The following is a 12932-nucleotide window of genomic DNA, read 5'->3' on the forward strand; positions in this document are numbered from 1 at the left end:
CCTTAACAGCCCTAAACACTTCTTAAGCTCCTCTTAGTAAAGCCCTTGCATGGCCAAGAATTAGTGTACATTTAGGGATGAGGAAGTGCACTGCAAACAGGCCCCCTCTTGCACCAAAATCATAGAAGAGATTGCAATAGTGTTTTAAAACTCAGTTTGAACCGGCCAATGAGACCGGTTAAACCTTCAACCATAAAACTTGGTTTGAACCGGCCAATGAGACCCGTTAAACCTTCAACCATTTTGCTTTCCGGTTCATTGCAGTCCCTTAAATTGTGTCTGTTTATTTATGTAGAATCCGAAAAAAAAAAAGAGCCGGTTAAAATTCACTTGTGTAATGTGTTTATTTAGCTAAATTTATTATAAAAAAAAAAAAAGAGAGAGAACCACTTCAACCATCAAACTGCTTAACCAGAAAAATTTTAGATGAACCAATCAGTTTATATCTTTAATACTGCAATTTAACCAAAATAATTGAAGTCACTCAACTTTTCTAATTGAATGACATCCAAATTTATATTCTGCCGCTTAGCAACTTTATGGGTTAATTCTTCTGGAACACTAGCCAGCTGAAGCAAGTTCTACGCAAAAGTTTTTTTTCTTTTCTTTTTTGGGACAGGAATTCAAAATCTGTAAAGCAAATATGATGCCCTCAACCAATATCAGATGAACCAAGAATTCAAGGACGAGAAATCATTTTTCCAAACCACAAGAACTAATAGCAACTGTTCGAAAGTCATTTTTCCTCCAAATTTCCAGAATCAAATGTCATTACAGCTTCCGGACACGAGCAGCAGCTTTTTCTAATGCCTTCAGTCTGTTAGCTTCCATGCGAGTTCGCTGTTCTTCTGAGAGCATAGTTCCATTAGAACTGGAAGACGTTTTTCTGGGTGCCATTGTTGGTGTCTCTTTATCTGCATGAGATACTTCAGCTTCAACTATCTTGTCATCTGAAGGCTTAAATGGTTCCTGTCCAGTTTTTCCTAATGCCTTCAGTCTGTTAGCTTCCATGCGAGTTCGCTGTTCTTCTGAGAGCATAGTTCCATTAAAACTGGAAGACGTTTCTCCAGGTGCCATTTTTGGTGTCTCATTATCTGCATGAGATGCACCAGCTTCAACAATCTTCTCATCTGAAGGCTTAAATGGTTCCTGTCCATACAGAGGTTGAAACAGTAGGGTTAAAGTTTAAAGCATTTTAAACTTGATTAATATGGTTGTTTTTAAAAGGAAATTTAATCCCATCCCATCTTACAACATGCAATATTAGGTGCTTCTGTAATCCTGCTTTTCATACAATCACTTGATCCAGTAACACTTAACAGCCTACAGCAATCATTTCCTTAACCAACACTGACAGGTCTAAAATTACTGAAAAGACAAATGTAAAGAGATGATAATTAAGCTTCAGCCACCCGAGGCAAGTTCAAAGCTGAAACAAGTGCTTCCACCTTAAGCATGATAATATTTCAATTAAAAATTGTTAGCATTATATAATCATAATCACCATTAACTCTTCAATTCTACTTATTATCATGTAGTCCATGTCTACAATCAGTAATTTCATCCGAATATAAGCACCATATCACTGTTCAGAATATCTTTACTTCCCACAGAATATTCTACTTTTTTCATAACCTGGCATTGGAATAGCTGAAATTACCAGTAGTCATTGTAGCCTGAAAAGAGCTTTCCCGGACAAAGATTACAACTGCTGTTCTCAATTCATATACGAATTCGCTTTACATGACACTTCGAAATTGAGCAAGTTTTCAAGACAACAACACAGAAGTCAGTCTCGGATAATTATTTTAATAGTTAGCCTGTAAATCCTAGGACTTCAAAATTTTAAGCCAGCTTAAACTAAAAAGTCTTCAGAAACATGTTAAGCATGTTGGATAACAGAGACTTATATTAGACTTCAGCCGGTTGAGTGGCAGTGAGGTCTCCAGATCTTTCCTATGCATTTCATTTGTTTGCAAATACAATACTTTTACTCTCAGCCTCGCTGATGATTGGTATAGCGGTGCTACCATCCATCAATTTCTGCACAGGAATGAACGTTGGCCCATTTTGAGGAATTACCATTTATGACAGAAATTTGGCTCTCATCTGGGATGTCTGGCCTACTGTTGTTCCAAAGATATTTTCATAACTCTCGACCACATTTCCAGTGATTGAACTCATAGGGAATTGAATCTCAAACGAGGGGAACGTCCTATTGGTGAGTTCTCTTGTGGATACCTCAAACTGGTGATCTTCAAATACAGGCCTCAGTTTGAAAGTCCATTTTTCCCTTCTATTTTGGTCTGGTGACACAAGTTCACGCTGTTTTCTCGGGTTTTCTATCTTTCAGGATGTCATGTCGCTGTTCATTGAAAATCCCAAATGCTTAATTCCTTTGATGATGAATAGATCTTTATCAGCTTAACTTAGACGCTTTCAGGTTCTTGCATCTATATATCTATAACTTTAAGACCATCCAGGATGTGAATACTATGACAGTGAAATTCAAATTCCTTGCACTTTTCTTCACCAAAAGCATGTCAAGCCAGAGATTAAGAGCACCAGAACAAAGCATGATGATCGACTGTGCTCTAGTAGTTAGAATACCTATACCTCCTTTTCATTCCAAATAAAAGACTGAACTTTGGAGATGGGGACTGAGACATAAATCTAGTCTGAACATAGGAAATTTTAGGTGTTATGGTTTAAAGTATTCTCATCTTTAACGAAGCATCAAGTAAATATAGCACATAAAACTTTATATTTACCTTAAACCTTGTGATGAATTGGCAACTTTAAGATGTGTAATTGCTGAATGGAACAAAGGGTGAAAGAAAGTTAAAGATGCATCCTTTCATACTATCTAACATGCTCACTTCCTGAACAACCTGGGCGTGAATCTATATAATGCTGGAGTTAACACAAAAAGGAAATCAACAAAGAGATTCTAGGCATCTCAACAATTAGACTATATATGCAGTTATTCAACTAACACATACCAACCTGTTCAACTTATATTGAGAGTAGCATAAATGTGTAGAAGACCAATTAGGATTCACACCGGGGCTTGCAAAATTAGAATCTGAATAACATATGGCAGGTGTGGATGCATAGATGCTTTGTCTGTGAAAGGTATACAAACTCATTAAAGCTATTTCGGTTTATGTGATTCCTAAAGCCACAGGATTGTACGGCTACTAAAAATGAAACAAACTACCAAATATAATGGACAACAGACATCAATATATGCGTGCTGAGAAAAGTTACATGTTTCACAGAGATAAAGCAGAAACAAAAAACAATGATATGCATATCAACAGAATGTACTCCTATTACAACAAATCTGAAGTTTAAGAAAATAAAAATAAAAAACATATGCCCAAGATCCAAAGAAGGGAAAAAAAAAGTGATATGGAAAAACAAAAAGAACCAAAAAGTTTGAAGCAGCATTAGATCTAACCTCCATGGCCTTTTCCCAAATTTCATTAAGGATGCTTTCCTGAAGAGTACTATTATCTGGAATTTCCGGACATGTGTTATCCTCAATAGCATTTTCCATATTAGTATCCTCATGAAAACGATTTTCTTCTTCTGTGTCCCTGGCATCTGCAACAATAAAAAACACACCTTTGATTAGACACCAGAGAATCAATTCCAAATGAAGCAGTAGGATGTGCAGTTACTTATAATATTGTTGAATCAAACTCCTGACTGGGTATGCTTAGAGTATTAGTAGTCCTGATGCGAACAAAATAAGAATAACTTGAGTAGGTTTGAATAGCATTCACAACAACAGCAAAAGGTAGACTGTACATGGAGAAGTCATCTATGTAACTAGTTCTGTCACTTGCTAAAGTCACAATGTAGATTACCTAAATTTGAGGTGCCTTGTTCATGATTTGGATTGTTATCTTGAACTTGAGGCTCATGCAGCTCTGCTGGGTCTACTCCATCGGCAATTCTCTCTCGTAATTCTCGGATACATTTCTGGTATAATAAGTTCCAGAACATATGGAACATCAGACACATACTAACATGATTCATTTTGAAACATCTAAAGAAATAGTGGATGGCTACTCCAAACTCAACCACCACCACCACCACCCCCCCTTCACAAAAAATCACCACATATAACACAGAAAGCTTTATACCAGCCTTTACAGAGCATATAGTTTTACTGAAACCTATAGCATATACTGCTCTGCAGATAATTGCAAGGGAATTGAGCACAATTGACTAGACAAACCATTTTAAGAAACTAATGACATTTTAACAAGTTAGTGCTGTAAGAACCCCAATATAACAGAAAGAATGTGCAAATGACACTCCATAATGAGTTATAATTTAGTAGGCACTCCAGCTATTGAACTAAATTTGCATCCTGAAGGTCTTATTGTTGAGCAGCTTTAGACCACTGATAATTAAAGCAGTGGCAGAGCTGGGATATTTCTGGAAGCACCACAACAATTACCTTTGATATCCCAATAATACTTATAATCTAATATTTATGATATGAACTATCCTACTTGTTTACTGAAGACCATGCAAAATGAACAAACAACATGAACAGTCAACATAAGAAAAGAGGGTATACTTGATGAAAATAAATATAAAAAGAACAAAAAAGGTCACAAACCGTTTAATTCTCTTCAGATTGTTTGTAATACAGATAGTGAACTCCTGATACGTTAAACAGTAAATCTAAAAAATTGATAATTTTTTGGGGAGGGGGAGCAAAATTCTATGGAACTGAAGGGGTTCATCGTAAAACTTTTCTGGTCAACATACAAGAACAAGTTGTTATGGATGGATAAACTATCCTATTTAGCTTGATCATGCAAATCTTACAAATGAATTTGTGCTGCTACTAAATTAATAACAAATTCACCAACTATTTTGTCCTCCATGTTGATATTACTAATTTCCTACAATTTGGCAGGGGAACTCCAAGTTGGAAATTTGAGGGGCTAGAATAAAAGGAACCTAAAATTCCTTGTGCCTCTGAAACATCTCCTAAACATCAGGTGGGAAATTAGCCCCCCCCCCTCTCAAGTCAATGTTGCTCTGTCACTCGATGAAAGCACCCATTGATAACAGAAGATCTAATTGCAAGATAAAAGAAGCATTGTAGAGCATTAACAGTCAAGAAAGAAATTTGAAGTTCTCTATCATGCTATGCTGTTTTCAAACTCCACTTGATCCTCCAACTATTACGATATTACTTCTTTTGTCTTGCTAGTGCATGTATTTCCATTTTCTGCATAATTCTTCCGAGGCACTTTTGCTGGTTTTCCTAATTTAAGTCCTATGTAATAATACTTTTAGTTTTATTGCAGAAAAGCATCTTGGACAAAATGAGAATAATGCAATAGGTCAAATTGCTAAAGCAGAAGAGAAGTCATACCTTCCTTATCAAAAGAAAAGGAGATAATCAACCTCAGTACCATGGTAAATTCAACCTTTATTCCATCATTAACTTTCAACAAGGAATGATATCTTATGGAGTATGTGAAATTGTGGATTAAAATTATACCAAAAGTAGTACTTGAAGTTTGGGCCTTGGCGATAATTTTAGCGACAAAATTATCAAACGTTTGATAGTTTCCTAGTAGTAGATATCAAAAAAGTACCTTCATCAGTAGTAATCTGAGGTTTGTTCAGTAAAAACATTTTGTACTTGTCACTTCTTGTTTGATAAATTTACAGCAGCTCCATCACAATTTCTTATCTTCCTCATCTTTTTCTAGATGAGACTAGATGTATCCACTCAACTAGCACCCTTCGCTCCTTGTGGAATTTTGCTTTTAATTTCAACATGCACTCATTATGAATTCTACTGAGTGAAAGTCTTGGCCCTTTTTCAAGCATTCATGTCTCTCAGATATGCTATTTCAAGCTAGTCCAGCTTTTAAATTGCAGAACTTGTTCGCTTCCACCTCTGTTTTGTTTTTAGCTGGTTGTAAGACTAGAACTTTTCTTGTTAAAATTTTGGACTGAAGCTCTTTCTATTAATACTTAAGAGGATATAATCTAGTAAAATACTTCATGTGGAGTAATGTTAACTAGGGCATTTACAATGTGCATCTCCACAAGCGGAGATGCAAATCACTGCAGAAGGGACTTTGGCATGCTGAAAATTCAGTTTAGAATTGTGTGATACCAAGCTCTACTTTTACAAGTCGTGATCTTGAGTAAATGCTAGGTGTGATGTCAAGGTTATTCCTTTCCCTGTTTCCACTCCTGATCTTGCAGTTATCAACTCAGAGTAAACCCTTTCATTGTCACTGAATTGACTCTTTACAAATCGATATTTTACTCTCTTTCCAACATAAGGAACAATTTTACTAGGAACCATTGCAGTACTCAAGCTTTTCTCAATCTTAGCCCATCGCACAAATTATTTCTACATCAATGAGATGGATAGGCATTTGAGTGCTCTGAATCTAATACCAAAGAATTAGTCGACTTTGAGCAGTCAATTTTTCCATATTAAAATGTAATATGGAATTTGTCCAGGAAAAAGATATCCGACTATTTAGTGTGCTACAGTAAGAAGTCAGTGCAATGTGTATCACGTTTGAACACAATCACACTTCATGTCGATTGTTTAATTCAGTAGCTAAAGTACCTGGGGCTAGATCACATCACTACCCGTGGGCATGCCAGAGAGTTTTGTCATTACAATTGGTAATATGATAGATTTATCCATGATGACAGGTTAACATTTGTTATTTAACTCTTCTTCCTTATCATGAGACTAATCAGGAAAAATAATATGCTCAAGTACAAAACTTACAGAGCTTAAAAGGGGCATTGAGAGGAAATGACCATGGAAGCCATGTCACCAGTATGTCAGGCTATGACGCCATTTACAGCCCTCAATGAACCACTTTAAAATTCTACACAACTAAAGATTGTCTAAAGAACCAGGGTATTTTATTGCCTGACAGACTCCAAACTTGATGTTACACGTAGGTGGAGCAAGATACTTTGGAGGAAAAGAGATTGGATGCAGAACATGACAACAGCAATATCAGCTAGTTCATTTGTTAGAATATTGGATATAATAGATGGACAGTATCACACTGCTCATTTGCAGAGGATATTATACCCTAGAACAAACCAATTTATGCAGTATGAATAAAAGGAAAAGAAGAGAGCTTAAAGTAATAGTGACAGATTATTTAGATTCCAGGATCAGTAAGAGGTAAAGTTTAACTTTGGAATATGGCTTAAGCTTCCAGGGTGCCATACAATCAGAAGTACTGTATGAAATTAACATGTGAACTCAACCACAAATCAGCAATAGCTACTATTAGATTCAAAAATTACATGGACACAGTAAGAAGTTCCTTATGCTTCCTAGGTCCAAGAAGTTTAATCACCAGCAGCAGTGGATTAACATGACCAAATTTAACCTGACTAATAAATCGAGAGGAGTCCAAAAATCACCAAACTTTCAAACACTATCCTTCCACATGCTCTAGTTCACATCTTCACTCCAACCTGTTTAAACACTGTAATCCGCACAAGAATTTTTAAAGAATAGGGAAATTGTATTTATGACATGACTCCAAACTTGGACACAGGTGGAGCAAGACACGGTGGATGAAGAGAGGAGCAGAAGCAGAACATAGCAATGACAAATTATGTTGGTTCACATGTGAGAAGCTTGAATGTGATAGATGGAGAGCAGCACACTGCAGACTTGCAGAGGATATTTTACACTCATTAGACCAATTTATGCAGCATTGGCAAAAGAAAAAGAAGGGAGATTTAACCAATAATGGCAGTGACCATTTAGTTTCCAGGACCTGTAAGACGTAATTTAACTTTGGAGTATGGCTTAACCTTCCAGGGTGCCTTACATATCAAAGATACAATTAAAAATAACATGTTAACTCAAACAAAATGAGAGGTAGGTAGTGTTGATTTCAGCAATATCACTCAAACAGGAAGCAGTTCCTTGTGCATCCACAGTTTCAGAAGTTTAATAACTAGCAGCTATGGGAAACCATGAACAAATTTTACCAGAAGTGCAAGTTGAGAGAGAAAATATCAACAAATTTTGAAACATTTTCCTTCTAAACTCTCCAGTTTAAATTGGCACTCCTACCTGTTTGAACACTGTAATCCGCACAAATATGTATCCCAAAGGAAATACCATACAGGAAACCAAGAAATTACAGCATCTGCTCTTTGGATTGCGAATTGTAAAGGCAAGAAAGAAAATTCTTTTACCTTGACACGGTTTTTGGTGCCAATCTGCTCCAATTTATGTACAAACTGGTCAAACGAGAAGTATGGTAATAAACGAGAGTGCCATTCAGCATACAAGCCAAGTAGGTTCCCCAGATCACTGACCTGTAGACATAAGTTAGCATAGAACAACTTTAATATCCTCTGACAGCATAGCATGAGGCATCTCATAAGTTACCTTTACAAATTCAAACATGCATCAAGAACACTCATCTTAGTTAAAAGACAGGTTAAATGCAATATCTGCCTTTACCTTGAACATCATTTATTAATTAATCATGCTAGCAGCCCCTCTTCACCAATTTTACCTAATCCAACAAACTTTTCCACTATTGATTAACAAGACAGGACGAACAATTTATCACCACAATTTTTTTTTGTTGTATAAGTGGGAGGGGTTGAACCCCGAACCACCCAACCCATCCCTTTCCACCACAATTTATCTCTATAATTTCCTCATCTCAAGCATCATTCTGTTACTTCAAATATCTAAATTTTAAAAAATAAAATAGAAAAACAGAAAGGAAAAAAGAACCCAACAGGTAAAAAGTTCAGCAGCTGATAAATAAACAAGAAAATAAACAAAAAGAGATGGAAAATTGTCCGACCTCATGACCGCGTCCGCGGTACTTAAAAGCACGAGGGAAATGGCGGAGAATATGGCCAATTCCGTCGTTTGAGAGGAGGAGATCTGGGGTAAGCTTAGGCCTCGTTCTGGGAAGTCTCTTGGGCTTCTCTGCAGCAGAGGCAGAGTTGCTTTGAGCATTATTTTTGAAAGTTTTCTTCGAATAACTGTAAGCAGATCCACTTGGATCTCTGTTCAGATCTTTGTCAATAGTATTTTCGTCATTGTTGTTCTTGGAGCTTGAAGATGGTGGGTTTGATGGGCAGTCTCGTGACCAGTGGCCTGGTCTCCCGCACTTGTAGCAGCCTGTCGGCGCTGCCGCAGTACCGCCGCCGCCGCCTTTGTCCATTTTTTACCCGGAGGAGTGGGTGGAGGTCGGGGGTGGGGGATATATTTTAAGATCTGTGAAGATGAATGTTTTAGGGGCTGGGGGGTTTATCTTCTGGCGGGAAGATTAAAAAAAGGAGGGAAAAGGAAATTTTGCTTAAATGACTTTATTGCCCCTAGATTTGAAGTTTTAAAAGCTTTAAAAAAAGGTATTAAAAAAAAGGAACATAATTTTCAGAGGACACAAAAAGAAGTGAAAGTTGATACGTTTTCGCTCGTATCTCCGAAGGTTGTGTTTGGATTAGTGGATTTGAATTTGTGAAGGATTGAAATGATTGTTCAAATTGAAATATTTTGTTTTGCTAAATTAATTTACGATATTAAATATTTGCACAAATAGTTGGGGTAAAATTGGAAAACTAAAAAAATTTATGGGTAACTATCAAATTGCTTCATCTTTTTCCCCTCCCTTTGTCAAGAAACATTTGCAATCAATGTCAAAATTAATGAAAAAAGGGTGTGAGTTTGCCGTCAATGTCCCCTCCCTTTTTTTGGTTAACCAATTTCATGGGTAATCTGAGTTTGAAAAATCCAGCAACCTTGAAGGAGTATCGTGGTTGTCATTTAAGATCCTCAATACTGTCAAACCTTGGCGGCTACAACTTTTCATCCGTGCAAGTCAGATGTCAAGATATTCATTGAAAAATCACTATTTAGTTGTAGTACTAAAATGCTTTACCTTAGAGTCTCGATCTATACCGGCGGTCGAGGCATCACTTATGTTTTCAGAACCAGACCGAGTATCGACTTGATTGAGCTTAGAGGTCAGGGGTTAATGGGTTCGATCGGGGTTGAACCGAATGACGTCATAAATAAAAATTATTTAAAAATTAAAATATTATATGTAAAATACCTACTAACATGTTTATATTAATAAAGATATATTCATATATATTTGATGTTTCAAATATATTCATATATATTTGATGTTTCAAATATATTTAACAAGAAAATACAAAGAAATTAGAATAATCAAGTAGCAATTTATATTATTTAATGAGCATTAACAAGTTTAGAATTAAAATTATGGACTTAATTGAAAATAACACCAAATTTTAAGACAACATTTATAAAGTATGAAATATTTGAGGTATATTAATAACTTTTAACAACTTAGGGGTCAAAACATAATATTAAAAATATTTTGAACTTTAAAAAAAAGTAAAAAAAAAAAGATGGAGGTTTTTGAAATTATCCCTGCTTATAATACAATAAAGTAGTTGATTTGACGTCAGGGCATGCGTGAGCATGTTTTAATTTAGGCTGATAGTAAATGCGAATTTGACTGAACAAAGGACGGACGGTGATGGGGAGCAAAATGGACAAAACAGTTTCTGCCCCGGTTCTTTTTTTTTCTGGTCAAACAGGGTCAAACCCAGTTTTTGACCTGGTTTGACCGAGTTTTTAATTTTCCGATTTTTAGGGTTAACTCGGACCGGAAACTGGCCGATTCTCGGTTCGACCGGCCGGGCCAGTCCGAGTTTGAAAACAGAGGGCATCACTTGCAGCTTGGATTCTAGCAGATTAGAAATTTTTAGCAATTTTTTGGATATTAAAAATTGAGTTACAAAGATAAGAGAGTTAAATTATTGAGTGGATCTTTCGAATCAAGAGAAACGATCTTTCGTTGTAAATTAAGATGCAAGAGAACTAGTGAATTAGACAAGTCCAAAAGGAATAAGATAAGAAATAAGGAAGAAGAAAAGCAAATGAAAAAGCAAAAAGAAAAAAAAAGGAATGAAAAAGAGGGTATGACAGAAGAATCGTTGTTGGATTAAGGTCTCGTTTGATAAAAGTAAATCTAAATACTAAAATTTGAGTGCTAAAAAAATTAATTTAGTATATATTAAGTGTTGAAAAGAAATACATGAATATATTAATCTATCTATAGTGTTTGACAAACATCTAAAACTGAATGTTTAATAAGTTAAATTGTACAATTTGCCCTGCTATCTTTTCATTCAAAAAAAAAAACCTGTGAGTTAATTAGCTTGAAATTGTTAGGTATGGAAAAGACAATAATTATTTTTAAATCAAATAAATATAAAAATGTGAAATGCATTACGAAACATATTAAAGAAGTATTACAATCCAATAATTCATCTAACATCTAAATTCGACTTAAGAAAATCAGAAATGGTTGCTTGTAATATTCCCTATATTGTATTACCAAGGAGTTTTGCCCAAATTATGTATTTTTGTTTCAAATAATCCCATTCATTCTTCAATTGTCTTTGCATAAATTCACCTTTATTTTCATCTTTTAAAGTTCATCTAATTCTTTCCCAACATTCTTTTTGCAAACTACCTTCACTATAATTATTATGACATGCTCCAATCAAGTATAATTCTATGAATTGTCTGAATACTTGTAAATCATTTCTAAGTAGCCCTGCTAGAATTCTCTAGTTTCATACCTACATTGCATATAGATAGGCCTATATAGCAAAATGTACTAAAAAAGAAACATAGAAAAAACAACAAATAAGAATATCACTTACCTTACAAAGAGGGAAAAAAAGAATTTGAGAAGACCGGGTGAGTAGCAAGTGATACAAAAAAGTGAAAGGGAGAAAAAATAGAAACAATGCTAAGGAGTAAATTGACTAGTTAGAAGAATAAAATATATGAGAGATATTGAGAAGAAGTTGAAAGTCATGAAATAGAGCGGAAAAGAAAAGAAGAAGTAGAAAAACTGTTAGGTTAAAAGTATCAACTTTTTTAATTGGAGAAGGATTTTGAATGTGGTTAATAAATAAGGGTAGATTTGATAGATTGGATAAAGTAGTTGAAGTAAATTTGCTGATTCGAATCAAAATTAAACATTTAGTTAGGATTTTTGTACTGAAAAAAAATGCACATAAGTTCAATATCACTTAATAATTTCAGTAGATAAAGTTTTGTTTATCAAACAACCAAACCTCCTAAATCTTTAAAAAAATTCAGATTCAACACTTTTTTACTTTATCAAATAGACCCTAAGAGGTTTTCTTTTGTCTCATGAATTTATATTTTTGTCCCCAAAAAATTGTGTTCATTTTAGTTACACTAGTAAGTTAATGAAATGTGGTAATTATTCTGTTAGTTTTTGGCATGCTGTCACAAATTGTATTTAAATGAAACAGAATTTATAGTTTAGGGAGCAAAGTATCCCATTTTGAAGTTCAAAGATGTAAGTGGGGGTTGGAATAAAGTTAAAGGGTACACAATGGAATTGATTTCATATAAAAACACCCATCAACACATTCAAACTCCATGAAAACAAAATTGGGATCTTCTAACACACATCAACAATCAATAAAAGTAAGAGCAAATGGTATAAAATATCATTAAACTATTAACTATGACTATTTTTCTCACTAAATATTTTTTGGCTTAACCAAAAATAACACTCACCTTGGAATAATGTGACTTTTTGGTCACTATGTTTAATTTAAGTGTTAAGTCAAATGAAAAGGAAGTCACATGAGCTACAAGCTTAGGATTTTTGGGGCAAAATTGTACAAAGAAAATTGAGCCAATTAAAAGAAAAGATCTTTCACTTTATCTTTGAAAGATCTATCGCCACCATCACCAACTCCCTCGTCACTGCCACTATTACCACTACTCACGATATATGCACCCACCTAGAAAAAGAGATATGCTGGAATAGATATTG

The 12932-nt window shown here is 35.0% G+C and overlaps 1 protein-coding gene across 1 annotated transcript; it reads right to left on the minus strand.

The window, feature by feature from the left end:
- Positions 1–622: 622 nt before the first annotated feature.
- On the minus strand, positions 623–9315 carry LOC113718039 (uncharacterized). The gene is made up of 5 exons (XM_027242962.2): positions 8871–9315; positions 8245–8367; positions 3876–3990; positions 3464–3609; positions 623–1149 (listed from the first exon to the last, which is right to left on the minus strand). Exons 1-5 carry the CDS (start codon positions 9234–9236, stop codon positions 772–774), a joined length of 1128 nt encoding a protein of 375 aa, XP_027098763.1. The 5' UTR covers positions 9237–9315; the 3' UTR covers positions 623–771.
- Between the last annotated feature and the right edge of the window lie 3617 nt (positions 9316–12932).

Source organism: Coffea arabica, chromosome 11e (assembly GCF_036785885.1).
Source record: "Coffea arabica cultivar ET-39 chromosome 11e, Coffea Arabica ET-39 HiFi, whole genome shotgun sequence".
NCBI classification, from domain to species: Eukaryota; Viridiplantae; Streptophyta; class Magnoliopsida; order Gentianales; family Rubiaceae; genus Coffea; species Coffea arabica.

Bases quoted from the DNA above. Each gene is read 5' to 3' on its own strand.
- LOC113718039 (XM_027242962.2), bottom strand. From the start codon at position 9,236: ATGGACAAAGGCGGCGGCGGCGGTACTGCGGCAGCGCCGACAGGCTGC. The intron at 8,368-8,870 runs GTCGGACAATTT...TTATGTCTACAG, and splicing joins ACCGCGGACGCGGTCATGAG to GTCAGTGATCTGGGGAACCT. The intron at 3,610-3,875 runs GTAATCTACATT...TTATTGTTGCAG, and splicing joins ACAAGGCACCTCAAATTTAG to ATGCCAGGGACACAGAAGAA.